This window comes from Poeciliopsis prolifica, unplaced genomic scaffold (assembly GCF_027474105.1).
Source record: "Poeciliopsis prolifica strain line A6 unplaced genomic scaffold, Auburn_PproV2 SCAFFOLD014, whole genome shotgun sequence".
NCBI lineage: Eukaryota > Metazoa > Chordata > Actinopteri > Cyprinodontiformes > Poeciliidae > Poeciliopsis > Poeciliopsis prolifica.
Window position 1 is genome coordinate 2,339,343 of NW_026562389.1, and position 26,468 is coordinate 2,365,810.

General features: G+C 37.6%; 3 protein-coding genes across 9 annotated transcripts; all 3 read left to right on the forward strand.

Moving 5' to 3' along the window:
* Positions 1 to 2,511: 2,511 nt before the first annotated feature.
* Positions 2,512 to 8,627, forward strand: znf131 (zinc finger protein 131). 2 transcript variants are annotated; one of them, XM_055040014.1, is made up of 9 exons: positions 2,512 to 2,619; positions 3,821 to 3,968; positions 4,239 to 4,340; positions 4,662 to 4,803; positions 4,903 to 5,005; positions 6,528 to 6,686; positions 6,778 to 7,150; positions 7,291 to 7,421; positions 7,769 to 8,626. In XM_055040014.1, the coding sequence occupies exons 2-9, from the start codon at positions 3,836 to 3,838 to the stop codon at positions 8,291 to 8,293; spliced, it is 1,668 nt and encodes a 555-aa protein (XP_054895989.1). In that variant the 5' UTR covers positions 2,512 to 2,619; positions 3,821 to 3,835; the 3' UTR covers positions 8,294 to 8,626. The 2 variants fall into 2 exon arrangements, with proteins under 2 accessions (XP_054895989.1, XP_054895988.1); XM_055040013.1 differs by lacking the exon at positions 2,512 to 2,619 and adding an exon at positions 2,648 to 2,846 and having other exon boundaries at positions 7,769 to 8,627.
* Positions 8,628 to 9,780: 1,153 nt separating this feature from the next.
* Positions 9,781 to 19,283, forward strand: nim1ka (NIM1 serine/threonine protein kinase a). Of its 5 annotated transcripts, XM_055039844.1 has the most exons (9): positions 9,794 to 9,918; positions 12,142 to 12,206; positions 13,081 to 13,243; positions 13,500 to 13,572; positions 15,076 to 15,403; positions 15,579 to 15,691; positions 16,670 to 16,791; positions 16,876 to 17,022; positions 17,700 to 19,283. In XM_055039844.1, exons 5-9 carry the CDS (start codon positions 15,117 to 15,119, stop codon positions 18,456 to 18,458), a joined length of 1,428 nt encoding a protein of 475 aa, XP_054895819.1. In that variant the 5' UTR covers positions 9,794 to 9,918; positions 12,142 to 12,206; positions 13,081 to 13,243; positions 13,500 to 13,572; positions 15,076 to 15,116; the 3' UTR covers positions 18,459 to 19,283. The 5 variants fall into 5 exon arrangements, with proteins under 5 accessions (XP_054895816.1, XP_054895819.1, XP_054895815.1 ...); XM_055039841.1 differs by having other exon boundaries at positions 9,781 to 9,868; positions 13,081 to 13,572; XM_055039840.1 differs by having other exon boundaries at positions 13,081 to 13,572.
* Positions 19,284 to 20,351: 1,068 nt separating this feature from the next.
* Positions 20,352 to 25,634, forward strand: creb3l3l (cAMP responsive element binding protein 3-like 3 like). 2 transcript variants are annotated; one of them, XM_055039938.1, is made up of 10 exons: positions 20,352 to 20,472; positions 22,291 to 22,431; positions 22,516 to 22,900; positions 23,007 to 23,116; positions 23,281 to 23,373; positions 23,675 to 23,781; positions 23,918 to 23,986; positions 24,072 to 24,156; positions 24,246 to 24,333; positions 24,466 to 25,634. In XM_055039938.1, the coding sequence occupies exons 2-10, from the start codon at positions 22,291 to 22,293 to the stop codon at positions 24,867 to 24,869; spliced, it is 1,482 nt and encodes a 493-aa protein (XP_054895913.1). In that variant the 5' UTR covers positions 20,352 to 20,472; the 3' UTR covers positions 24,870 to 25,634. The 2 variants fall into 2 exon arrangements, with proteins under 2 accessions (XP_054895913.1, XP_054895912.1); XM_055039937.1 differs by lacking the exon at positions 20,352 to 20,472 and having other exon boundaries at positions 22,267 to 22,431.
* Positions 25,635 to 26,468: the final 834 nt, after the last annotated feature.

A 26,468-nucleotide genomic window follows, 5' to 3' on the forward strand; every position in this document is an offset into this window, starting at 1 on the left:
CTTAGAACGTCGTTCTGAGTTCTAAGATTGTCGCTTCCGACAATCGTAACCGATCATCCTGTAGTGTGTGGTGTGTTACGACTGATCGGGTCCAGTCGGTGGAACGTGTTAATCATCTTGGCTCATTCATCGCAATGTCTGTGGTGTTCCCCCAACTTGTTTTTTTTTTTTGACTTCATCTCCCAGCTCAAGCAGAGGAAGGATTCCACTGACCTTTGTTATTTCTTTGTTAGAGATGCAGCCTGTGTACAACGCTGAAATAAATGTCACCAACCCACAGGGAGCAACTCCAATCAGCCCTTTCAGAGTGTGGTTCTTGTAGGCAGAGAACGTTTCAGACTGTAAGGTGAGGGATGATGGCGTTTCCAGAGCAACTTCTGTGCAGTCCAAGATGACACGGACATTTGGAGAGAACTTCAGAAATTTCTGAGGCATACTGGCTTTTACCTTCTCACGACGAATCCACAGGTTGATGGAAGAGGTGATGGTCACTCGGCTGACAGTAGCTATGCTGACTTGAAATATGTCAGCAATGAGCTGCTCCTTCATGTCCACTGCTACCCTGAATGATTACATCAGGAACTCATCAATCAGAGGCATGCAGCGGGCAGGGCTGGCTTCAGCACATGCTTCCTCTCCAAGTTTCTGTGCTCTGGTCCAGTACACCTGGCGTGATGCAGAGGGTGCAATGGACTCCCAGAAGATCCAGAACACACATTCAGATGGAAATCTGGTGTACCCGGATCTGGTCATCAGAGGCACAGTAGCGGCTAAAAAGTGTGGCAGACAAATCCACTTTTTGAAGTCTGGCCTCCTTAATATAATCCAGAGCTTCATCAAGTGCACCTGTAAAACCACAAAATAAAATAGCAAAACATACGGTTAGAAATAAGTTATAATTATATATTTGAAACATTACTTCTGTGAAGATCAATACATGTTGTGAGTCGGAGCATGTATGTATGCAGCCATTGACTTAATCTCTCCACAAAATACATAACCACATAATTTTATTATTATGTGATCATAATCATAATAATATTATAGCAACAGTTATATTTTACTGAAATTATCTTACATGGAAAATATATACAATGTACTATCTTTTACCTGCCGGTGGATGTGCCGTGTAGTCATGGTCTTCAGCCTGGCTAGCTTTCTGAGAGAGGACACACTGCCATTTCTCAGCCCTCTCGAAAGAAGACTCTCTCATTGCCGGTGCAGTGAAGTTATTCCAGGCAAACAGGGAAGGAACAGATCCACTTTTAAGTGGATCCGCTAACAAAATCCTCCGGTGTGAAGTGGCGGCTACATACGAAAGTGCTCCCCGTCTTTATGCAAAAGTCCGGACCTTCATCTCTTCGGATCGCCTGGATCCACTGCCTCCGTTCGTCCGGGTCCGTCGGGAACGCAAGATAAGGCTGTTTTCTTGCCCCACATGAACAACCAGGGACTGAACAAAAACAACTGCGCAGAGACTGAGCCATTTTCCTAGCCTTTTAATGCTAACGCTATAGCCACCGGAAGTTGTCCAACCCCACATCCGCCCCGGTCCCGCGTATGCGCACATCCGCCTCTGGCCCGCGCATGCTCACATCCGTCTTTGCCCCGCGCATGCTCACATCCACCCCAGCACCACGCATGCGCAAAAACGCCCTGGCCCCGCGCATGCGCACAACCACACCGAACCCACGCATGCGCACAACCGCCCCGGCCCCGCGCATGCGCACATCCGCCCCGGCCTCGCGAGGCGGGGCGGGGGTATTGCACAAAGTTCATCCGATTGAGAAGCGGATTCCAATCTTTGGTTGAAATGGCGCATTTGATTTTATTCTGCAGTCATAATACTATTTTAAACAATACAATGAGTTTCAACTTGCAGAGGGCTGTGGATAAAATATATCATCACAATCAATAACAGATTTGGAGAACTATTGTAAGGCAAAGTGGGTAAATATTTACATGTTGCTGTTGCACATTTTTATGCTCAGTTATATATATATATATATATATATATATATATATATATATATATATTAATATATATATATATATATATATATATACATTTATATATATTTATATATAAAATACACCTACGAAAACTAGTAGTTGTAGTAGATTTTTTTAAATAAGCTCTGTATTATTATCAACATATACACTAAACATGTAATTGGCCTCAAATGTACATAAAATCTGAAAAAATCTGATGAAGCCGATCAGGGCTGCTTCCATACAGACAAAAAGGAGGAAAGAAAACAATAAAACAAAACAAAAAGACATACATTAGGGGTTTTCCAGCAATTTCATAGTGATTATTATATCATACAGTTCTGTATCTTGATCTTTGTTCATGAATTTCAGCGATAAGAAGAGGTGGCAGAGTTCCTTGTGAAAGAGTTGCAGTAGAAAATGTTGATTTCCATTTGTGATTTCTTGGCATGTACCTTTGTCACTAAGCAACGCTACCAGGCGTCCTTCTTTTGTTTGCAAAGGCTTCTGGGAAACTGAGGCCTGTGGGCCACAAGGACCGCCCTTTTTCGAGCAACGAGAGTGGAACAGCGCCGTGGGAAATATAATCGCAAAGCTACTTTTTAAAACTGTGTACAACTACTTGAGGTATGTCAAGCGATGCTTTTCAACGCATTCGTCGACCCACAGTAGTTAAAATCAGGATATCTGCCTGGTAAAAGTGTATTTTAATGCGCAGATTGATGACGTAATGTTGATTGTCGAACGCGAAATGGCGAGTGTGCTAGGAGGCCCGTTAGCAGCTGAAAACAAGATTTTTATTACACTTTTTAACTTTGCATATGGAGACAGTTATTCCATTTTATCAGCGCTGGGTAAGTTTAGCAGTAGTTGTGTGCGGTTGATGTGTGTATATAAATGTAGGTTTTATTCATCTCTGTGGGGAAGGGTCCGAAACTGAGCTAGCAAAGATGTTTAGCTTAAATAAGCTCCATGTGTCAACAGGAAGGAAAGCAATTTCTTTCTAGAACACAATTTTTTTCCCGAAATTAAACCTTGCAGAATAGTAGATGTTTCAGTAAACGTACTATTAATAAATAGCATGTCATTAGTCGGATGCAAACAACAAAATTATTCCATAAGAGACCTACATGTGCTAAACAGAACATTACAAGACATGTAATGCCAGGGTCAAACTCTACTTTAAACATTCTACGGCATATGTCGTGTAATATCTAAGGAAAGCAAAGGTTAGCTTTTAGGTCAATTCACTTTTTCATGATATTAAGCCTGACCTAACTTATAACATTATGTCCTTTCTATGGAAAGAGTTCACTGTGTTGTTTTTTTTTTTGTAATGTGAATGAGATATACATGTCAGTTTTTGGACAAAGTCAGTACTTCGCATTAAGGAGAGAGCAGACATTGATAGGCACTGGTATCACTTAATGGGCAAATATAAGATGATTCACGTTATTAATTACACATTTTAATAAGGTACATTTTAATAAGCTGTTTTGTTTTTTTGTCCTTTGATGACAAAGGAGTGGCTTCATTAAGGAGAGATGATGAACTCAAATTTCAACTCTAATCTTACTAGACAATTCTTATTACTTAGAGCCAGTCCTGGTGTGTGTTCCCTGGAGTTAGTAAATTCTTATGTTAACTGTGAGATTTCTGAAAGATTTCCACTACCCAATTTCCCAATACACCTCTAGTTTTTAGTGTCTGTTTTCCTAAAACAAATTTTAGCAGTACCGTTTGTCTGTACGAGATGTCAAGTAACTCTGTAATAGCTACTTGACGTCCACATTCAGAACTGCCTGTCCACGTGGCTCTGTTTTTGCAGGGCAGGGTCAGGTGAATGATGGCGGCGGGGGCAGAGGTGGAGGTGAATGGAGGCAGCGAGTACCCAGGGCTCTACAAAGTCATGATGGACAAACTAAATGAACAGCGACAACTGGATCAGTTTACAGATATCACTCTCATAGTGGATGGTATGTACAGTTGTAGATTTATATCTTTTTTTTCTTTTTCCACACTGCCATGCAGTTCAAAAAGGTAAATTGTTGTAGCTTTACTTTGTAATGTCCAGTTGAAGCTGTTTCTGTATTATTATAAAGTCGAGTTTGCTATCATTTTATCAAACTGTCACCGTTATTCTGGTTCTGTAAAGAAAACTGAGCTGTGTAGTCATTGTTTGGCTTGACACAGATCCCTGTATTTTTGTGTTTGAATCACATTTGCTTGTTGGCTTCTTGTTGCAGGACACCACTTCAGAGCTCATAAAGCTGTGTTGGCAGCATGCAGTCAGTTCTTCCACAAGTTCTTTCAGGATTTCACCCAGGAACCTCTGGTGGAGATCGAAGGTATTCAGTGTTTCTGTTAAATCCCACTTAAAGAATGAGCAGCCATGTCTTCACATACAAGCAAAGTCAACTTTGAAAGTGAAACTTTTGTGGATGTTATTATTACGGTTGCAAGTTTTTCTCTTGTAAATAAAGTATGTCATAGCATTTTGTAAACGAGGTAAAAAATTTAAAAAAGCATGTTAACTATGAAAACAATAGCTAGTATTTTCGCTCCTTTTATAAACTTTTAGGTTTTCATAAAATGCAAAAATGCAGTTAGGGGATTTGTATTTCATGTGTTTCATATTATTTACTCACTGATCCTCTGACATTTTTTAGGAGTTAGCAACACAGCGTTTCGCCAGCTGATGGAGTTTACGTACACAGCCACACTAGCGATATCTGGGGAGGAAGAGGCACTCGATGTTTGGAAAGCTGCTGAATACCTTCAAATGCAGGAAGCCATCAAAGCCCTCAAGAAGTAAGACATAAGCAAAATAACCATATGTCTTGTACTGATAAAATCTCATGCCTAAGTGATGATTATTAAATAACTGTGATTTTTTATTTCTTTTTAAAGAATAAATTCCTCAGTTACAACAAAAAGCATTGCTAAGAAGAGGACGATTGCAGAGACATCTAATGTGATTACAGAAACCTTACCGACAGTGGAGGGAGAGCAGGTTAGTGTATATGTGTAGTTCTGATTAAAGGTATGCATACATTCATCAGTTTGTGCACAAGTTCAAATTTACTAATGTTGTTAAACATTATTGTAATTTAATTAGTTCATCCTCTTTGTGCAAAACTAGACCATAAACAGATAATGATGCTACCCTGTTTTAGTTTAAATTTTTTCCCCTTTGACTTTCCAAACCTTTTTCTTGCTTTTGTGCCAAATAGCTCAATATCTGTCTGATCTGGCTATAAAACACAATATTAGAAAAATGGCAAATCACAATATTATTGTTGAATATTGCAATATCAGTTGTGATTAAGCCAAATTCTCACACTTCTTGTTCTTTTACAACAACTTGATAACTCAGTCACTCTCCTTGTGCTTTAGCATTTTGTCACTAATGTAGGCATTAAAGATGATGAAAGATCATCAAAGCTAAAAGATTTTGACTTTAGAGCAAGACCTATTTTTTTGGTCGGCATCTTCTCTGTGTTGACTGAAAATTAGTATTTTTGTGGACAGTGACTCTGGAGACAAATAGTGGTACCTGAGATTCTCTTTTGAACACCCTCACTAACTTCCTTTCACAATTTTTCAGAATGACAATATTCTCAAACATACCAATACTGGGATTTGGAGTGGTTAATTTAAGCTTATGGAATGGCCTTGACCTAAACTCTAATGGAAATGTCTGCTCTCTGCAAATCAATCAACCAGTTTAAATTAACTCTGACATTTTTGAAGAAGAGTGGGCCAGTATCTAGCCTATATATTGTTGATGACAAAAAGTAGTGTGAAGTGCACAATTAAGAGACTGAGGTCCAGACAAAAGTCAGGGAGCAAAAACAATCTTTAATACATCTGCAGACGGAGAGCAAGAAATATACTGCATTAGGCACAAATTAGGATCCACTCTGAGGAACCCAGAGTTGCATAGTTACTTTATTCATCTCTTTACTACCGAGGCGGAGACTCAATCTTCGAAGACCAAACAAAAGAAACAAAGGAAAACATACGAAACCTTGTATGCTCATTCACTTTAATGTCCATGGGAGGTGAAAACTAAACATCTCCATGCAGGGAAGGTCACGGGAAAAACAGCGAGTTCCCAAATAACTGTCTGGGGAAGTTCAGCAACCCTGAAAAACTTACTTCAGTAGACACATCATGTTTCATTAGTTTGTACAAAACACCTTGACTATGGTTCAAAAAACATTACATTTATATGACACATAAAGGAACATCATTTAATACAAATAAAACTTCTTCACAGTAGCCAAGTGCAGCAGCTTGCTAAAGAACAGTTCATACAATTGTTATGCAGTTAAGAGTGTAAAGCTATAGGTTTTTTTTTTTTACAACTTTTTACAATGAGCTTTTGTTTGCAAAAATCACCAAAGTTGTTTCTTGTTACATCATTTCACATTGGAAATACAAATACGTTAATCAAAGCCATAAGCATATGACATTCAAGCTGATGATCACCTTAATTAAAGGTATGGATTAAATGTTTTGCTGTCCTCTAGGTGGAGATCGAAGTGGTGGAGACTGGACTGGAGGAGGTGGTGGATGGAAAGACTGCTCAATCTGCATCAGATGACTCTGCTTTGGCTCTTCTTGCTGACATAACTAGCAAATACCAGCAGGGGGAGCCAACAATTCATGTGATCAAGAAGGATGAAGAGGTATTTTTTTGTATTATTATTTATTTCTTAAATATGTATATACTTGCCCTTGGGGAAGCATTCTCTACAAATTTCAGTTTTCACTTTGCAGGAGGTCCTGTATCAGGAGGAAACCGTGACAGCCTCCAAAGTACTGGAAAACGTTGAAGTCGTAGAAGTCCAGATCTCCCAAGGAGACATTTTCCGCTGCAGCAAGTGCGACCGTAGTTTTAAGCTGTACTACCATCTCAAGCAGCACCTGAAAACTCACCTGGCTTCTATGGAGAAGCCTCATCTATGTAACCACTGTGGAAAAGCTTACACACGGGAGGGCGCCCTGAAGCAGCACATCAGCACGTTTCATTATGACGCAGAGGAACTGTCTCGAGGGCAGAAAATTCAAAAGAAAGTGCACATCTGTGAATACTGTAAGAAGCACTTTGACCACTTTGGCCACTTTAAGGAGCACTTAAGGAAGCACACTGGTGAGATTTGAAATATAAAACCAAAAAAGCTCAGTTTAAGTTACTAATTTTACATGGATTCTGTTCATAATTTTTCATTTATACAGCCATTCTATAATTATATATGCAACTTTAGCATTTTTGGGTTTTTATATTTTCAGGTGAGAAACCTTATGAGTGTCCAGATTGTCATGAGCGATTTGCAAGGAACAGCACCTTGAAGTGCCATATGGCTGCCTGTCAGAACGGAGCAGGAGCCAAGAAAGGACGAAAGAAGCTCTACGAATGCCAGGTACAACTAGCCAAGTTTTTTTTCTTTGTTAAAACAGTGTTTTAGTATTTATTTATGTAAAAAAGAAATAATGCTCGTACAACTGCTGCAGAAACCTCCACAAACATTAAAAAAATAAAATATCTGAATCTTTTTTGCACCAGTATTATTGTTCGGTAATATAATTAAGTATGGCTGCCAGTGTTCACTAACCTTAACACATTTAGATTTTAAATACAGGTCATACTAAAACATTGTTTTGCAGTGTAAACAAGTTGAATAGTGTTTTTTATACTTTGCTTTTGCAGCAGAAATGCAGAACATGCCAGTATGAATTGGTTCAAATCTTTAATTTTTTTCCCCATCAGGTCTGCAGTAGCGTCTTTACAAGCTGGGACCAGTTCAAGGAGCATCTTATGTGCCACACGGGGGACAAGCCAAACCATTGCACCATGTGTGACCTATGGTTCACTGACGCCAAAGAACTTAAAACGCATCTCAAAGACGTACATTCTATTGAGGATAAGTCTATGGAGCAGGTGGTCCTCACCGACTCAGCTGCAACCGCCGCTCTCACCATAGCAACACAAAGCATAGGAGGCACTGAAACCGTCCTGCTGGACGACGGCATTCACGTTGAGCATGTTACGGTAGAGCCTGTGGACGTAATGCAAATGGAGGACACAACAACAGTTGTAGTGGAAGATGGAGGAGTGGGGGGGATATGTGAGGAGGACCTGGAGAGACTAAAGCAGGCTGGGTTACAGATCCAAGTGGTCCATGTGAACACAGCTGCAGTTGATGAGCACCATGTGGTCAACTCTGAGGTGGAAGTAGAGATTGAGGATGAAATTGTGAACCTAGAGGAAGCTGAACAAGCAGTAGCTGTATGAGAATAAAGCAAGGATTGTCTTAATTTACATTAAAAAAAGGTCTTTCCAAATCAAGCAGAAGAAAGTTTTCTACTGCAGACACCTTATTTTTTAATGGACTCCTGCATGTGGGATACACCACATATCTGTATAATCACCTGTCACATTGAATGTCCATATCTGAACTTCTCTGAATCTTTTGAGAGATTTGCAATATCAAGATTTCTTTAAAATATTGTATTTATTTTAAACATGTTTTCTGTCCCATAACTTGAGTCTTCAAGACTCCAGCAATCCATTTTTCTCAATAAATTACTGATGTCAAATCAGATCACTTGCAGTGTGCTTTGGGAAACTAGAGATGTTGGTAAATATTTGTGAATTAGGAATTTGACTTTCAGCCAGTGTTTTTTACTTTCTTTTTTTTAAATACCTCCATAGTGAAAAGAAAAAATCTAACATTTTTGTACTTTAGGACTTGGACTATAATGTCTTACTATTTACTTTAACATACTACTGAGTATTCTGTTTTTATGCAAAGGCTGAAAATCAAAGATTTCAGCTTGAAATAATTCACAAGAAATTATGATTGAAACTGAATAAGCTTTAGGAACAGCCACAATAAGCCACAGCAAGGACTGTCTTAATGTACATTATAAAAGGTTTTTCCAAATCAAGCAGAAGAAAAGTCTTATTTCCACAACAGAAGAATAGCCACTTGCTTTTAATTTTTTATTTTTTTTTATTTTTTTACCAATTATCTTCACTGTTAGCACCTCTGTGTCATGTTTTTTTAAATTTATATACCTATTAGCAGGCATGGAAAGTCCATACATTCTGATCAAACATCAAAAGCTTTTTCTTTTTGCCTGTTTTGACTTTACTGCACATTTGACTGAACCAGCTCATTAACCCGATATGTCTTAATATATATCAGTGTTATTAACATCGCCTTTTACCAGGTTAACCCTGTGCTGAATACCTTAAAGTAAAAAAAAAAAAAAAAAAAAAAAAATTAAAAGTTGGAGAGCTAATAAAAGAGAAATTGGAGATATAAAAACCTCTCAGCTATATCTAAAAATGGGATTTTTACCCCCACACAGAATCAAATTTGCTTAAAGTGAAAGGAAAAGAAATTTGAATATAGAATTATTATGAATGCCAAGTACACATTCAGGGTTGCCAACAAATTTAACAAGGGTTTTAAGACACTCCAAACTCTAGTGCCAGTCAAATTTAAAGTAATAAAGAACTCTCTCAGCTCCTTGCCCCTTGACCCCACGCTGAACCTCTGATGTGGTCCCGTTACAGTCATCACGGGATCACGCTGCCTGACACATGCAGCTTCAATTACCTGCAGAGTCCCGCCACCTGCTATTTGTGTTAGACTGCTGTCCTGCTCCTAGAAGAAAATGAGTTCTAATTCTTCCTTCTCATTGGACACGGTGTAGCGCTGTTGCCGTCGCTGATTGGTCCATCCGCCCGTCCTTTAAGAGGATTTCCTTGACAACAAACTGAGCTGGGCAGCAGTTGCAGCAGAAAGCCTGAGCGCCCAATGTCACCGGGCAGTGGGGATAGGATGGATTTGGCACCAAGGTTGGTAAACAAGGCTGTCACGGATTCACGAAGATACTGTACACATCCAAGTAAGATCAATTTCCATGTGTAGGCTCAGCTATATATATATATTTTGTACTATGGGGTTATGATAGAAAGCGTTTTGGCTCACAGAAAACGGCCTACTGTGGGGGATTTTTGGCTAACTGTTGACTATGATTGAACAGAGATGGGTGTATTATTTCATAGACACACTTCAAGATGTATTCCGTCCTTGACAATATTATTGTTACTGAAAAATATACGCGTTTATTGTAAACATGACCCATTCAAGGTGAGATGTTCCGCTTTATTGCTTTCTCTGATGGGAGAGCTTGTGTCGTTCTCCTTGGGTTCACAAAAACAAAATAAAATAAAAAATACACCATGAGGTACCTTAACTTGCCGTTGCTCAAAGACTGAAGGGCAGTGGAACTGCAAAGGCACCTGTTGCAAAGCGTTTCGTTTTGCTGTGACAATTTTTAGATTTTAAACAAATGAGGTTCAATTTGCATGTCAGAAGAATTTGTTCAGTGACGTCTCAATGGACGGAGCTGTTTGGTGCTCCAAAGATGAATCTTTCGAGGAACAAAACAAAGAGAACATTTTGTATTTTCTTCAGAAGTAAATAGGCTGAAGATGTGACGAATTAAGAAGGAAATTTCAGTCATTCATCTACATTGTAAGCTGTTGAATAATTTTCCATATTGTTAAAACAAAAATGACCCCTTTTGTGGTTCTTTTTATGTCCACCTGCAGAAAATCTTTTCCTAATTTTATTCTTTTGATGATCAATTAATCAGAGTACATAAAACATTTTGCTTCATGTGATTTTTCTTTGATGCAAACCTCTTTGATGTGTTGATTGGGAATGACATGCAAACTCAGACAGCTCTTTAAAGCTGGAAGAAATTAATTTGATTTTGATGTGAACCAGCAGATGTAAGCTTGCCTGTGGCTGCTCTGCAGCATCATTTTGTTTTTGTGCTTCCTGTTCATAGTGTCATGGTAACTTCATTAAGGCCTCAGAGACATATATGTCCCTCGGTGGTGCTCATTCATCTTGTTTGTGTTCGTCTTTTGTATAACCAAACATTATTAGTATTAGGTCCAGAGTCAGTGATTCAAAGCTCCCCACATAGTGCAAAGCTTCACTTCTTGAGTGAAGCTTTCTCATTTTAACAGGCCAGTCTGAAACAAACAAGAAAAAAATACATCTTTTACAAACTGGTGACAGCGTCACAATAGCTGCAGACATTTGGTCTAAACAGTATTATTATGGAAATTAGCAATTTTCAGTGTCAATAAGATGTTTAAAAATAATTCATAAGGAAATAGAGAGATGTGAGAAGCTATAGGTAAGCTGACTACATATATGCAGTTCTACTAAAAATAACAGAAAGGATTTAAATTGTGACAATCTAAAAGCCCTTGTAAGTTGCCTTAGACTTATAGGTAATAGAATATTTTCAACTAACCATTTGAAATGCCATCTATTTTGAATCCCTCCCTGAAGACAATTTTGTTTTGCTTTTGTTTAGCAGTTCCTTTAGGTTACTGGTGATCCATGGTCTGTTTTTGGGGAAGCATTTCACTGGCCTGGTGAGGATGCTGTTCTCCACATTTCTGCACTAACTGGTGCAGAAATGTTGTGTGCAAATACAGAACATGAGTTTTGTCGGTGATGGGAAATATACCTGCTGGATAGCGCAATAATTAATCCACAACTGCTGTGGATGAGCTGCTTAAGTTCTCTTTTGCTGGAAACCATAAAGAAGCTGCTGATAGCAGCAGAACAATCAGCAGGAGATTACCTTAAGTGATTCTTGCAGCAATAATTGTGCAGTGAGTAAGAAAGGCAGCAAAGCAGATTGTGTTTAATGGTGACAGACTGTTTGCAGACTCGTGCTGTAGTTTATGACATCATATTCATGTACAGTATTTTTAGGCGATTCTATTTACAAATGGCAGTGATGAACAGATTGAAGACTCTGGAGACCCATTATCAGATGCGCTTCCTACCAATCTTTGGAGCAATTCATAGTTTTATGCCTATATTATTAAAATTCAGTTACAGGGTTTTAAAATATACGCCCTTAGTCTTTTACAGATTGTTAAATCTGTCATGAGAGAAACATCGTTTATTGTAACTAAATCTGTTTCTGTCATACAAAGTTTTAAAACATGTTTGTGATGAATTTGTTTGACAGGTTTGATGAAGCTTATTATTGTCCACAGATTGTTTGCATATAGATCTCTTTGCTTTGTTTCAGCACTGTTCAGTTAAACATCTGAAAATGGTTGAAGAGTGGCGCAGCCGTAAACCAACCAGGACATGGTAATTGATGTAAAGTTTTTGACATATTATGCCATTGTATCGGTATATTTAAAACTCCCATGAAATTATATTGAGCAATTGATTAATCAAAACTAAATTTATCTTGTCCTATATTGGTTTTGTACGTTTATAAGTTTAATTTCGGTAACTGAAATGTGCAGGGTATTTTATGAACAAACTTGGCATATAATTTAGTAATAAATATGTTTACATAAGCCTAGTTAATTTTCATCTCTAATGTGTTTTTTTTCTGTCCTTCCTCATGGGGCATCGTTAGAGCTTTGTTTTCTGAACAGCATACAATTATCACCTTCTTCCACGCTTATTCAACCACACCACCACACTGATTCACAGACACAAATAAAGAAGCTGACAGTGAGCACTCTGCAATTGAAATGATTTTGCTTAGTCACACCAGTAGTTTTGAAGGTTTTCTTTCTGTTACCAAATCTTGATTTGCTTACCCCAGCAGCCATAGCAACCTGAATCTGTCAGTGAGCTCCTAAGTATGAATCACAATACGCATTATCGTACATTCGAGTGAAGAAAGACCAAGTGTTCTGCTTTTTAAGATCTGCGTATTGGCCTTCTGTTGCAAGTGGTGCAGAAATGTCTTTGGTGGTATTCATGATTTATTAATGTTTCAAACAAAAGCACAGATGTTAATATTGCTGCTACATCATCAAGATGACACAATGTGAGGGGAAAAGTTGTATACAGTTCATAAAATATGTATTAACCTATAAATAGACCTCTAAATGATGTCGTAAAGTTCAGGTTTCAAATTTCAAACCTCCTAAAGAAACTAAGTAGCTGAATAGGCTTAAAAACCAATTCAAATTTATGCATCTGTTTGTCTTTGTTCTTTTCACAGGTTGTCCTGGCTGTCACCCTGTGGCTGCACCCTGACACAATCACCTGTTCATCCTCACTCTTTCAACCTCTCGAGTCCTTCTCCTCTTCCCTCCTCCTCACCTCATGGCCTATTAATACTCAGACACAAAAGGCTCCATTAATGCCGCCGCTCCGAGACAGCAGTGAGCATGAATCTGATAATACATGCTTCGGTGAACCTTCGGACACAGCTATAAGCGAGGGGAAGTGGAAGATTGACAGAGGAAATCCCCAAATGCCACAGCATAGCTTTAAGCATCCAGTGAAAATCTGATCATATTATTTTTTTGTGCAGCTCACTTGAGACATTTTGGATAAAACATGGACTTTTAGATGCAAATATGTGCTGAAGTGTTGAGCTGACATAAAGAAAGAAACTGAATATTTCTTCTTCAATAGAAGTGCCTACACAACAATGATGCAGTGACAAATCTGAAAGGATTTATCTTGAAAATGAACCACATGCCAGAAGGTAAGTCTATTTTTTCTGTTTGTGACATAGTTGAAGTTAGTAAAAGTAAACATATATTTTGATCAGATAATAGCCATGTAATGGGTAACTGCTTATATTTTCCTTCTTTTATATCTCATTACATTAAAATGTTTTTTTGAGTCTTGGAAGATTATTATTATTATGATTATTATTTTGCCTCAAAATAATGAATATAATAAGTTAAAACCTTGTATTATTGTCTGCTAATGCATAATGTAGATTCATTTATAATGTCTATTTATGCTATGATTATGGCTTACAACCCAAAATGTAATTTTTCAGGAAAAAAATACAGAATATCAGTAAAATAAATTCTCACCCAGAGGTGCAGTGCAGCATACGTACTTACTTCTTGATAAGGGGCCTATTTGATGAATTACTACATTAGTGCAGCTTGGTATGAAGATGATCCTTCTGTGACTCTTCAGTGTTGGTTATGGCGTCTATCATTTTCCTCATGACATTACTCAATGGATTTTACATACAGTTTTGGTCAGAACAGTGTGCTGGTCCACTAGGCATAACCTTTTATTGGTACTTTTGGCAGTGTGGATAGATGCCAAATAGTACAAGAAAATCAATGTTTCCATGAAGCTTGTCAGCACGGGTAGCATGTAATGCCATATGATTTCCGGCTGCTTTTGACTTTGGACAATCGATTGACCAACACTAGGAGACATGAATCCCCAAATCATTACAGAATGTGGAAACTTTACACTGTACCTTATTCGGATTGGATTATTTTCCTTTCTGCTCTTCCCCTAAACCCTGATCTTGATTTACAAATGAAATATTAAATTTACTTTTGTCTTAAAAATGGACTTTGGACTTCTTTTTTACTTTCATAAGTATAAATAAGTAAAACAATTCAGTCTGGTTTATCTGAGTGAAACTTAACAGAAGGAATGTGACAGTTTTATCCCATATCCTGAGGTGGGTATTGGAAGCTGCGACTTCAGCCACAAACCAAACTTTATTCACCTGCTAACACTTGGCTTTTTATTTATCCTGGTTATTTTTCTACCACAATTTTCCTTTCTATTTAACTTTCAAATAATATACTTGGGTTCTGCTCTCTGGCAATAGTTAGCATAAGGAGCAATGTATTTTTGTGGCTTACCTTCCTTTTGGGGGACTTCAATTATAACTGTCAAGTTAATCTTTTAGTTTTAATCTTCCCTGTGATTTTTTTCCCCTAACATAACATTTCTATCTTATGATTTTTGCCAGTTTTTTATTTTTTTATTCTTTCACTCTGTGTGCATTCAATCTGCATGGTTTTCACTTTATTCACTGAAATATTGGAATTACTTTTTAGTTTTATTCTAATTCATTAAAATTTGCCTATATAAAAATAAAATAGTCAGAGATGTCTTCAATTCAACTTGAAGAATATCTTCAGATGCTCAAAGTTTAGGAAAGTAACAAATGAAAAAGAAAATAAAGTAGAAAATGACTTCTTCCATTCTGCATTACTCCTAGCTATGGCCTAAGCCCACTCCTCCCTGAGCGTCCCTTGCAGGATGACTGCTGTCTGCCCCTCCGACAGCAGCCCAGATGGAGCTGAAGCTGGGACAGGGACAGCAGGCACCACTGGGAACAGCTCAGTCTCAGGAGCAGATTCCAGGGAGTCTAACGGAGACTCTGTTGGAGGGTCCACTGTAGGGACAGCTGTGGTTTCTGGCGGACAAAGGTATAGCCGCTGGAGCCGGCAGGATAGCTCTGACATCAACACAGATGATGAGGGAGCCACTGTTCGTCGCCTAACTCCTCTGGAAAGGCTGAACCTGGATATGTGTCAGGATGAAAGGTAAGATTTCAGAGAAAAAAAGTTTTTTTTTTTACAGTCTGACATTTCTTTGGACTTGAGCTACTTTTTCCATTTTTGATTGACTGCCTTAGACTACAATCCTTTCTTGTGTGAGTTTGTTAAATTATGGAAAAAATATCAGTGTCACATTTCGTGTTACATAATCTGGTCACAGGGTGGTCCGTGAGCTGACAGTGGGCAGAAGAATTGCCTTCTACAAGATTCGTGGCGAAATAGGGTGTGGAAATTTCTCCCATGTCAAACTAGGAATTCATGCTCTTACAAAAGGTAATTAGTGCAAATAATATGACACCTAAGACAGATACAAACAAAGCCCCATGTATAGAAAACTTTAAAGTAAGCTTTCTGTTCTTTCAGGAGTAAGTCGTTGTGATCAATGAGCAAGAGGTTTTTTTTCATGATAATTAATAAAGCAGCTCTTTTCCTGGTGAGGAGGCTGATTCATCTACAAACAGAGTAACTGTCTGCTGCACTTGACCTAAGGGATTGATTAGAGATCTCCAGTTTCCTTAGCGACAGCTAAAATTGTTGCATGCCTCATCAAATGCTACAGATGGGGCCACGAATGAGTGTGTAGTTTTGTCAGATTGTGGGTGCTTTAGTATAGTTTGCGACTTTATTCCTCTTTGTGTTATGAGTACATTTTTGCATTTAAGCTCTATTTCTGATTCTAAAACATTATGAACAGGGTTGCATCTTGAATGCTGCTATTGAAACTATATTGCATCTGAAACTGAGCCTAATACCCACCTTAATAATTCACGCTGGAGCACAAAGAGATGTCTCAACACCATTTTGCTGCTTGAGAACTTTTCTGGATTCAGTTACTTGAGAGTTGTTTTAAGGATCTCCATAAATGATTTAAAGGCACATAGCCAACAGCTGGGGTACTTAAATGAAATATTTGTAAAGTTTTTAGATCTTTAATATTACTTTTTTGGATTGCAAATTTATTATACTTACACCTCAAGTAGCTGTTGTTTCAAAAAGAAGTTCCCATGATATATAAAAGTAAATTTCATTTTAAGATGGCACTATAAATGAGATTCTATAAAATAAAAATATTTTAAAGGGCAGCTAAAACTCTTAATATGAGTAGATTGTCAGTGTCTGTTGTTTTTTTTCATATAATTTTCATCTTTATATATGTTGTTAGTTTAAATCAGAATTTAAAAAATACAGGATTTCTTTCTGTCACATGATTGAGCTCTGGTTGATTATTAATTCTCTCTTTGGTATAACCAGACAAAGTGGCCATTAAGATCTTAGACAAAACTAAGTTGGATCAGAAGACTCAGAGGTTGCTTTCAAGAGAGATTTCCAGCATGGAAAAACTGCATCACCCTAATATTATACGCCTATATGAGGTTTGTCTTTAGATTTCTTTTCCTTTTTACAACCAGCCTTCTTTTATCGAGATCATTATGCCTCTATCTCTGTATCCTTTGTAGGTGGTGGAGACGTTGTCACGGCTACACTTGGTGATGGAGTATGCAGGTGGAGGGGAGCTCTACACTAAGATTACTACAGAAGGAAAACTTTCTGACACTGACAGCAAGATTGTCTTTGCTCAGATCCTCTCAGCTGTTAAACACATGGTGAGTACTTATACACATATGTTACTGGAATATATTTGTGTAGAATTACAATAAATTGTACTATGAATACATTCTGTAACTTAGAGTCCCAATAGCCATGCCATCAAAATATTGATATTCTTTGTGTCTCTCAGAATTAACAGTACGCATGTCTGAGTATGCAATGAAATGAAACTTAAACATAAAATGAACTTTCCTTTCTGGAAGTTTGTCCCACTTGAATTTATTTTCAAACTCCTCCTTAATAATTTAAATAGATTCATGTTTTCCTAAAATTTGTCATAACCTTGGCAGATGAACTTTTTTTTTTTTTTTACATGGTGCACATTTTTTTTCCTTTTATGCTTTGGATTCTTGTGGCAAAGTTTTTGGTTGGATAGAAATACATGTATATCTAAATATCCCAGGGATATAAATATGTTTAATTTTTCTGACCTCAGTCATTTTTTCACACCCTGGAATGTTGTTAATAAAACCTGGCATCGCCTTTTTTAATCTCTACTCAAAGATCAAATCTACATGTCAATTTCTGAAATTTAAATGAAATTTACGTTAAACTCGTAACTCGAGTTTAATCGAATGGGAGTTGGTGTCACATGACATTATTAGTTACCGGTACTTATCTTGATTAGGTAGATGATATGTTTATGACTATGATTTCTATTCTTCTCCCATAGCATGAAAATAACATCATCCATCGTGACCTAAAGGCAGAAAATGTCTTCTACACAAGCAGCTCTTGTGTCAAAGTCGGGGACTTTGGATTTAGCACACTGAGCCACCGCGATGAGATGCTCAACACTTTCTGCGGCTCTCCACCTTATGCGGCTCCAGAACTCTTCCGGGATGAGCATTATGTAGGAGCTTATGTAGATATTTGGGCTTTGGGGGTCATGCTGTTTTTTATGGTGACCGGCACCATGCCATTCAGGGCAGACACTGTGGCCAAACTTAAGAGATGCATCCTGGAGGGAGCCTATGTGCTTCCCCCATGGGTCTCAGAGGCATGCCAGAGGCTCATCAGGGGGATTCTCCAGCCAGTCCCATCGGATCGCTATACAGTGGAACAGATGATGGGCTGTGAGTGGCTGCTCCCTGTGGAATTCCCATGTGCCATGGAGCCTTGTAAGCTAGATCCATCTCACCTTGCTGAGAGCACCCCAGCTGAACTGCTGGAGGAAGAGCTGGAGGTAAAGGCTGCATTAGAGACTCTGGGAATCACTTCAGAGCACATATTCAACAACCAGGGAAAAGACTGCAGAAGCTCCATCACTGGGGTCTATCGGATCTTGCTACACCGGGCTCAAAAGAAACGGGTGGTTGAGAGGACGCCAGCAGTCACACAGAAAGTTGGGCCAACTACAACAAATAAAAAGGAGCGACTAAAAGTGTACCGCAGTTTGCGGCACACATCTAAACTGTGTGTGGTTCTGTGACAAAAATGTTAAGCTTTACTATGGAAATTCAGTGATTATGTGGTCTGGGGTTAAATTGCACAGACTGCTTTAGCAAAGCTTTTCATACCAGTAGTATATGTCAAAATAATCGTACTATGACCTCACTGAGCTGCTGAAACTTGATATTTCTTACTTAGTATGTTTTCCTTTTCTTCTAAATCTAGTCTTTACGAGAAGACTGCAGAAAGTTTATTATGTTTACTTTTTTGTTTTGAGATAAAAAATTTTATCAGATTTAATAAGGTATGGAATGTAAATAATTATAAGTCAGCATAATGGTTAAACTGCTAATAATTTTATTTGAGTCATAAAGACAATACACTGTTAGCTATCAGCTCTATGCTCATTGTTGGAATTATTGCCAGGTTCAAAAGAACCAATTTAACAGAAACACCCTAAAAAGGCTCGATATTAGTAATATGAAAACAAAAACATAAATTCAGTGCATTAAAGTTGGTAGATTTGATGTTTAAGTGAAATTTTCTGAAATGCCTTATTTTTCATTGTTTTGAAATCAAATTGGTTTCAATAATGATACAGGTGAAAGGGTCATATGTGATGTATCTCTGTGAGATGTTCCAAATATTTATGTCATTAGCCTCAATTTGTTGACCAACTTTTGACTAAAAGCAAGGTGAGTACGGGTACACTGAGGTACGATTTCATGACAGATATACCAATTAACAGAAGATTAATTAATGTGGTAAAACATTACTTTCAGGTTCAAGGTCTGAGACCGATTCACTACATCATGCAATGCTATGTCGATGCTAACGTGCTGATGGAAATAAATGTCAAATGAAAACTAAACTGCTTCTGTTCATTGAAGAATAAAAGCTAACAACAAAAAAGATAATCTCTTTATATCTGATTGAGTTTCATGTAGAAAACTTCAATTAGCTTGCGTTATCGCTCCGTAAGTAATTTATGTATATTTAGTTTTTTTTATTGACAAATGGTTTAATTTTATAGGTAACTTTATAATTCCACTTATAAATAATGTTAAAATATATACTACACATTTACTAGTGTATGTAAATGTGTATTACTTGCATTACTTTTCTGTAGCACAAGAACTTTTCATAATTATTTTTTAAAATAATGTCAGTACACAGCCTGTGTATCAGCTGCTAGTACCTTATGTGACTATTATTAACATTACAAGAAAGATATTTTTCACAAGACCATTGTTATAATTCTGAGAATTATTCAGTATAATATTGCTTTAAATTAAAAAAAAGCATAATTGTAAGTGTTATTGCTAAAATGTGTATATGTTTTGCTTTATAAACTGTACAGGCAGTTTTTTTTAATGTAGCTAAATATAGTTTATCAATAAGTATAGGTTATAGGGAAAAAACACAAACAACTAGTCTTTGAATTTGATTAAGCTTAATGCAGTTTAAGAAGTTTTTATTACTTCTTACTGTACAGCCCATTTACTTAATAGTAAATGAGCTGTAAATCCATAACAATAGCAATAAAAGATGTATGTATTCACTTAAATTTTAAATTATAGTTTTATTACACTGATTTATATTTTTTTTTTTGCAATTTTACAAAATTAGATCCACATTAGATCTTGCAAAAAAAGGATAACATTTTACTGTGTATGTGCTACACATGCCTTGTTAATAATAAATTATCACTTTACTAAATATATAATTTATTTGTAGAACTACTTTTATGTGATATTTTAATGATTTTGTTTGTATAATAAGGTTCCAAATTCACAAAACACCAAAAATAGGTTAGTAGTACAAACTAGCTTATGAAGCATTTGACTACGTTTCCCATAAACACCCCCCAAAAAACTTACGTACTAAATTCGTTTCCGCCTTTGCGTGATGACGCGTTTTTTGCCTCGTTGGAAGGTGTTTTCAGAAGGAAGCTTCGGCTGTACACGGTAGCGGAAGAAAAAAACCTGAGTAGAGAAACCAAAACGCATTCGAACGAGCTTGTTTGAGTTGATATTATCTTCTGTTATCAAACGGTAAGAAAATGTGCTTCTTTTGCCACCAATACTAGGATGTTTTGTAGTGTTTTTTATGTTTAAAAAGGAGCCACGCCTTTTAACATAATGCTTGGAACAGCTAAGAGAAGTCAGTTAGTCCAAAAATATTCCTTACTTTTTGCTGGAATTAATAACGCAGCTGCATTTCCGTGGTATCTTTAATAAATATTATGCTTTATCTCCATGAAACAGCTCCCTCGTTTTCCGTTTTAATCGTAGTTGAACACAACATGACATATTGCAATGCATTGGTGCGGTTTAAAACCAAAGCAAAAAAAACTCTTAATCAAGCCGAAAATCAGTGTTTGTTTGAACCTTTTGACCACCTTCCTTTTATTAATCTATTTGTTATGGGTGTTATTTGTTTTGACATTTCATATTGTATCAGATCCTGTCAGAAGGGTATGGGGGCGGGGCACATTATGGGATGAGGTCATGCTGAAATGTTTAAGATGATGCAACATTAGACGGTTCACAGACACACTGTACCACGTTGTCAGCTGCTTCAGACGAGAAAATCCATTTATTTTTAACCCAACGTAATTAGTTACTGATCTGAGAAAATAGGCTTCAACCTATGCCTGGAGGCCACATGAGGAATTAAATGCAGCATAGGCTGAGAGGATTCAGAGAAAGGTCCCCTTTGTTCTGACGCATTGTTGTAATCGCGAGGCTGTTGTGATAACGCAACATCACCAAACGTTGTAATCGAAAGCGCATTAAAATCTTTTTCTGCAGATGCATACACGTTCATGGAGCAAAAAAAAAAAAAAAAAATCTTATTTTTGAAAAGCGTGAATGGCCACGTGGTTGCCGCTGCGCAACAATAATAAAATGCTTTGATTTGTTTTGATTTGGCTGAACTTAACTACTTATTATCAAGGCCTTTCATGGAAATAGTGTACTAAAATTGCTAATTATTTTTGTTTAAAAAAATTATTAAATTAGCATAGATAATATTTTTACAGGCATTTTGACTCCAGGTACTGGGGCCAGCTGGCTTTCTGTGATATCTACAGTGGTTTCCAGCAGTATTCATAAACCTTGAGTATCTTAATGTTTATTCTTATTAACATCACAAACTTTGATGGAAGTTGTGGAGATTGTTTGTGGAAAAAAACAATACAAAGAATTGCAAAACTAGGTGGAAGAACAATTAAATAAGGTTTTGAAATTATGAACATATCTCTGTTGTGTTTGTATTTATCCCTCCTCTCCCAACATTTTATTGCAAATCCAACTGCTGGTCCGTATCAGCTTTGTATGTTGTTGAAATGAAAGTTTTCAGTTCTTTCTGAAAAATTAATTAAACTCGTCTTGTTTTGATGAGATTTGCTGCAGTACTTGTCAAGTCGTGCCTCAAATTCTGAATTAAATTTTTGTGTAGCTCTGAATGTGTGTTAGCATCCAGAGCAAAAAAGTTTTGCAATGTTGCCTTTGTTGAATTAGTTGTTTCTTTGATCAATGTCTGACCTGTCAGTTTAGTTGAATAGCTATATAGTAGTATGTTTACATTTTTTGTTTGTTTCAGTTCATTGAGCACATGTTACTTTGTTTTGAATTATTACCACATAAAATCCAAATAAAAATAAAGTGTGTGGCAATAATGTGAGAAAATGTGAAACCATTCAGATGCTATAAAGACTTGATAATGCAATAAAAACTATTTGTGAAAGCAGATGTTTCTCGAAGTTGAATGCAGCCCTCATTAATACACCAACCAGCCGTCATCCAAACTCTCATATTATTTGATCTTTTATGACATGATAAAAAATGTTTGCTGATGTTCTGCCACAGATGTCAGCCACTGAGGACCTTCCAGACATGGATGGGGCAGACCTCATCGGGCTGCTGTTCCAAGACGGCAACAATGGATCCACTGAGCCCCTCTTTCAGGATGAAGATGGGCTTATTGAATCCTGGCTGTCTGAGCAAGAAGTAAGGCGTCAAGCACTACAACCAGCTATCCAAGGCATTACTTTCATGTTCAATTTTACCAATGGAATTGATTTTTGTCTGTAGATGTTGACAGGTATGGATACTGAAGATTTCCTGTCCAGCTTGTTAGATGGAGATGACAACGTGGAGGCCTTCTGTCCGTCTCATTCCCCGCTGGGGAGCGACAGCGGCATTTCTGACGACAGCAGCACTGGCGCTGGAAATAACACTCTGGGAAGTCCACACGGCAGTGAAAGCGACATAGTACCCAGTCCCAGCTACTCTCACCCCAGCCCCATGCACTCTGACCCCACCCTTACCTCAGAAGAGCTGCAAGCAGAGAGCCCTGAAGCCTTGTCGGTCCATGCAGATCACAGCTACTCTCTGCTGCAGAGTGGAGTCAGAGATATGGATGTGCTGGAGAGTGTCAGGGCAGAGAAGCCAGATACAGATGTCTTCATTGATCTGGGTACGTGTTGTGGAGTTTTGAAATAATAATAATAATAAAAACCCAACTACAAGAACTTATGTAAACATACAGATTATATTTATTTAAAATGACTCTCTTGTAACAGATGACTTGGTGAGTGATGCTATGGAGGAGGACTTCACCACTGAGCTGCCGTGTACTTTGGCCATAGAGAACTCTGCACATGATTTAGCTCAGCTAACCAAAGTAGACCAGGTTAGTTTTACATGCTTACAGATGTTTAGCATAACAATAATGCAGTTAAAATAATTATTATTAAAAATGGTTTGTTTATTAGAAAGGCACTGATTCATGATATTTAAGTATTTAAGTTTGTTTACATGAGCAATGTTTCAGTACTTTGATTTTTCTCCATCTAGTTCCAGTTTAAAGAAATTGTTCTCACTGAGGAGGAGAAGCGGCTTTTGGCAAAAGAAGGATCCACCATTCCCGAGCACATGCCTCTCACCAAGGTAATTGTGAGCTTCTATCTGTGTATAATTGTCCCCTCACAGAACATTGAATATTTCTGACCACATGTGGATTTCGTTTCATATCTCTTTCAATTCTAGATGTTTGTTTTACTTACCTTCTCAGAAGTGACACCTTGTTTTTTTTTGGGGGGGGGGGGGAGGGGGGTGGAGGTGCGGGGTGGGGAAAGGTTGCAAAAACATTAAAATCTTCTTTTTGTATTTCTCTGGTGCAGCAGTTTAAGGCACAACGCTGCTGTCATATCAGCATTGTGCTGAAAGCCTCCTTTACTTTGGTTGACAGGCAGAGGAGAGGACTTTGAAGAGGATCAGGAGGAAGATCCGCAACAAGCAGTCTGCTCAGGAGAGCCGCAAGAAGAAGAAGGTGTATGTTGATGGGCTGGAAAACAGGTAGCTACAAAGATAATTTAACAAATTTGGGGGGCAATCGGGATTATAGATGCTGTAAGTGCAAGGCTCAAATTGTATCTGCGCAATGTTGGTACAAATATAATGGGACTAATTATTGAATGAATTTTTTCTTCAGGGTTGCTGTTTGCACTGCACACAACCTGGAACTTCAGAAGAAAGTCCAGCTGCTTCAGAAACAGAACATGTAAGAAGTCTTGGACATTTCCCCTTTGCTCCTTTTTTAACAACAAGCTTCATTACTCTAAATGTGTCCTTTCTATATTTCATAGGTCTCTGATTGAGCAACTGAAGAAACTCCAGGCTATAGTGAAGATGTCTACTTTGAAGGCCAGCACAACCAGCACTTGTGTTATGGTAAAGTCGTCTGCTACGGCGTTGTGTTCATCTTTGCTATTACGCTTTAAAATTTTGCTATTTTTTCACACTTTGTTTGTCTCCTTCAGGTGTTCCTGCTCTCTTTCTGTCTCATCATCTTTCCGTCCGTTAATCCATTTGGTGGAAACACTCAGGAGTCCTTCAATCCTTCATCCGGTGAGTTGCACTGTGGCTCCTTTTGTTTTAAGCGTGAAGCAAATGTTTTACCTCTGTTGTATTGCCAAGATAAAACAATATTTTCACTATTGAGGCTTCTTTTTGAAAAATATTGTTTCCTCATTATTGTAGTCATTTCCCGGACCTTGCGCTCAGTGCCATCAGAAAACCCAGATCCTATGTTTTACCTGGAGTCAGAGGATGAGCCACTTGTCTTGGTGTCAGAAGTCGTGGAGAACACCAAGGCCATCTTCTCAGGCGGTCAGAAGAACCACACCCCCGATTATGAGAGGGTGGAACAATCTGACTCTGAGACTGGTGTCAACAGCAACTCCTCAGCAGACTTCCCAAGTCCCGCTCAGGTAGCAGAGATGAAGCCGGGGTCCCCTGGCAGTGTGGGTCCTGTAAAGGAAGGGTTCATTGATCCCGTGGTGGCGACTGCTGAGGCGTACGACGTGCCGGGATCTAAAGAGAACTGGATTGACCGAAGCCCCCCGACTGTCATTTTACAGCAGCACCGCTCTGATGAGATGTAGGTGCATTTTTAATCATTGAACCAACAGAAGGAGACATTTTTTTAACTGTTAAATGAGGGAAGCTTAAGCTTAAAATAAGGACGAAGGTAAAAATACTACCATCTGTCCTTCCAGGGTATGCCCTGTTTTTCACCGCTTTTCTCATTTATTGCAGGATTTTTGCACTTTTTGTCTGATTTCATTGAAGAACTGAAGAAACTTTCACAGTATAAACTACTGAATGTTTCTATATAAAAAAAAGGGCCAGCGTTGCCATGATATATTTCTGGTCTACTGCAAGCCACATGCTACTGAAGTACTTGTTTTGCGACGTAATGATGTGATGCGATTAAAAGTAATGAATCCAAATTTGCAAACTGGGGAACAATGATACTTTTTTATATACATACTAAATTTAGCAGACAGATTTTTCAATTTTACCTTTAGCAGGTATTGACATGCTCCTTCAAAACCATGAATAAAAGTCCAGCCCTCCATCATAGATTGTATTGTAGAAGAAAAGCTGCTTGACTCATAAAGCTTGAACAAAGTGGTTGTTTGACCACTGTATCTATTGCTTAAGCCATTGCAGGACATTTGGCCATTTAGAAGACTAGTAAAGTGTGTTAGTATTTCCCTTGTACCAAGGGTATCCATGTGCTTTATAATTTTAAAATGCTCTTGATATTTTTTGTACAGTAAAGCAAAAGGAAGTATAGAAAAAATGCCCATGAGCTCCTTAGTTTATAATTGTCAGTGATGCCCAGTAAAATGTAAAATGTTTTACCAGCTCGTCAAATTGTCTTTCTTTGTAAAAGTCTAAAATACCTTTTCACTCAAGTGTATTAAGAAGGGGATTAATAAATATTTGCTCAGTGAACTATTTGCAGTAATGTATACTCAAAGATGTAATGATCTGTTTTGTCAGTGAAACATTTTATTTTCTTTTATTTGTGCGTATATTTTTTTGTTACTGTCAGTGACAAATGGAATCTAAATTGTACTGGAACAGCTTTGGTATAATTCACATAAAAATGAGATTTTCAACATTAGTCATGTCAAAGCAAATGCACTGACGTTTGACAGTCTGAGTATGAAATGTAAATACAATATATGATTGTTACTTTTTTCTGTACGTACAAACTAAATGTCTGAATATCTATTATAATAAACATTTTTCTATAAATAAGAACAAACTTTTTAGTTTTTTTCTTTACGACTACACTGCCTTTACAAGAAGCTTTTTTTGTTAGCTTTAATGATTTCTAATATCCAGCTACAAGTGACACATTTGGCTGTAGAACCATTTTCCAACACAACAGGCAAATGACTCGTTATACCTGGCAGCATAGATTCAAATAGAGGCTATTTTCATTTTTGTTTTACAGTTCGTAAGGTTCTTTGCAATCACTGCTTTCTAAAGTAGGTGGTTCTCCACTAAGATTTTCAAAATCATTTGAGATTTCCCTGAGTACTTTCTGCTGCCCTCTGCTGACTCCTTTATAAAACCAACATATCACACTTTTTGAGAATTGAATGTCCATTATTAGCTGCTTTTTAGTTAAAAAAAATATCACCAATGGATAATTGAATAGAATGATGGGTGGATGATCAGATAGA

Coding starts and splice junctions, on each gene's coding strand:
- znf131 (XM_055040014.1), top strand. CDS start 3,836: ATGATGGCGGCGGGGGCAGAGGTGGAGGTGAATGGAGGCAGCGAGTAC. Junction 4,341..4,661: donor ACCTCTGGTGGAGATCGAAG/GTATTCAGTGTT, acceptor GACATTTTTTAG/GAGTTAGCAACACAGCGTTT. Junction 4,804..4,902: donor GCCATCAAAGCCCTCAAGAA/GTAAGACATAAG, acceptor TTCTTTTTAAAG/AATAAATTCCTCAGTTACAA.
- nim1ka (XM_055039841.1), top strand. CDS start 15,117: ATGACTGCTGTCTGCCCCTCCGACAGCAGCCCAGATGGAGCTGAAGCT. Junction 15,692..16,669: donor AATTCATGCTCTTACAAAAG/GTAATTAGTGCA, acceptor TGGTATAACCAG/ACAAAGTGGCCATTAAGATC. Junction 17,023..17,699: donor TCTCAGCTGTTAAACACATG/GTGAGTACTTAT, acceptor CTTCTCCCATAG/CATGAAAATAACATCATCCA.
- creb3l3l (XM_055039937.1), top strand. CDS start 22,267: ATGTTTGCTGATGTTCTGCCACAGATGTCAGCCACTGAGGACCTTCCA. Junction 23,374..23,674: donor AGCACATGCCTCTCACCAAG/GTAATTGTGAGC, acceptor TTTGGTTGACAG/GCAGAGGAGAGGACTTTGAA. Junction 24,334..24,465: donor GTCCTTCAATCCTTCATCCG/GTGAGTTGCACT, acceptor TCATTATTGTAG/TCATTTCCCGGACCTTGCGC.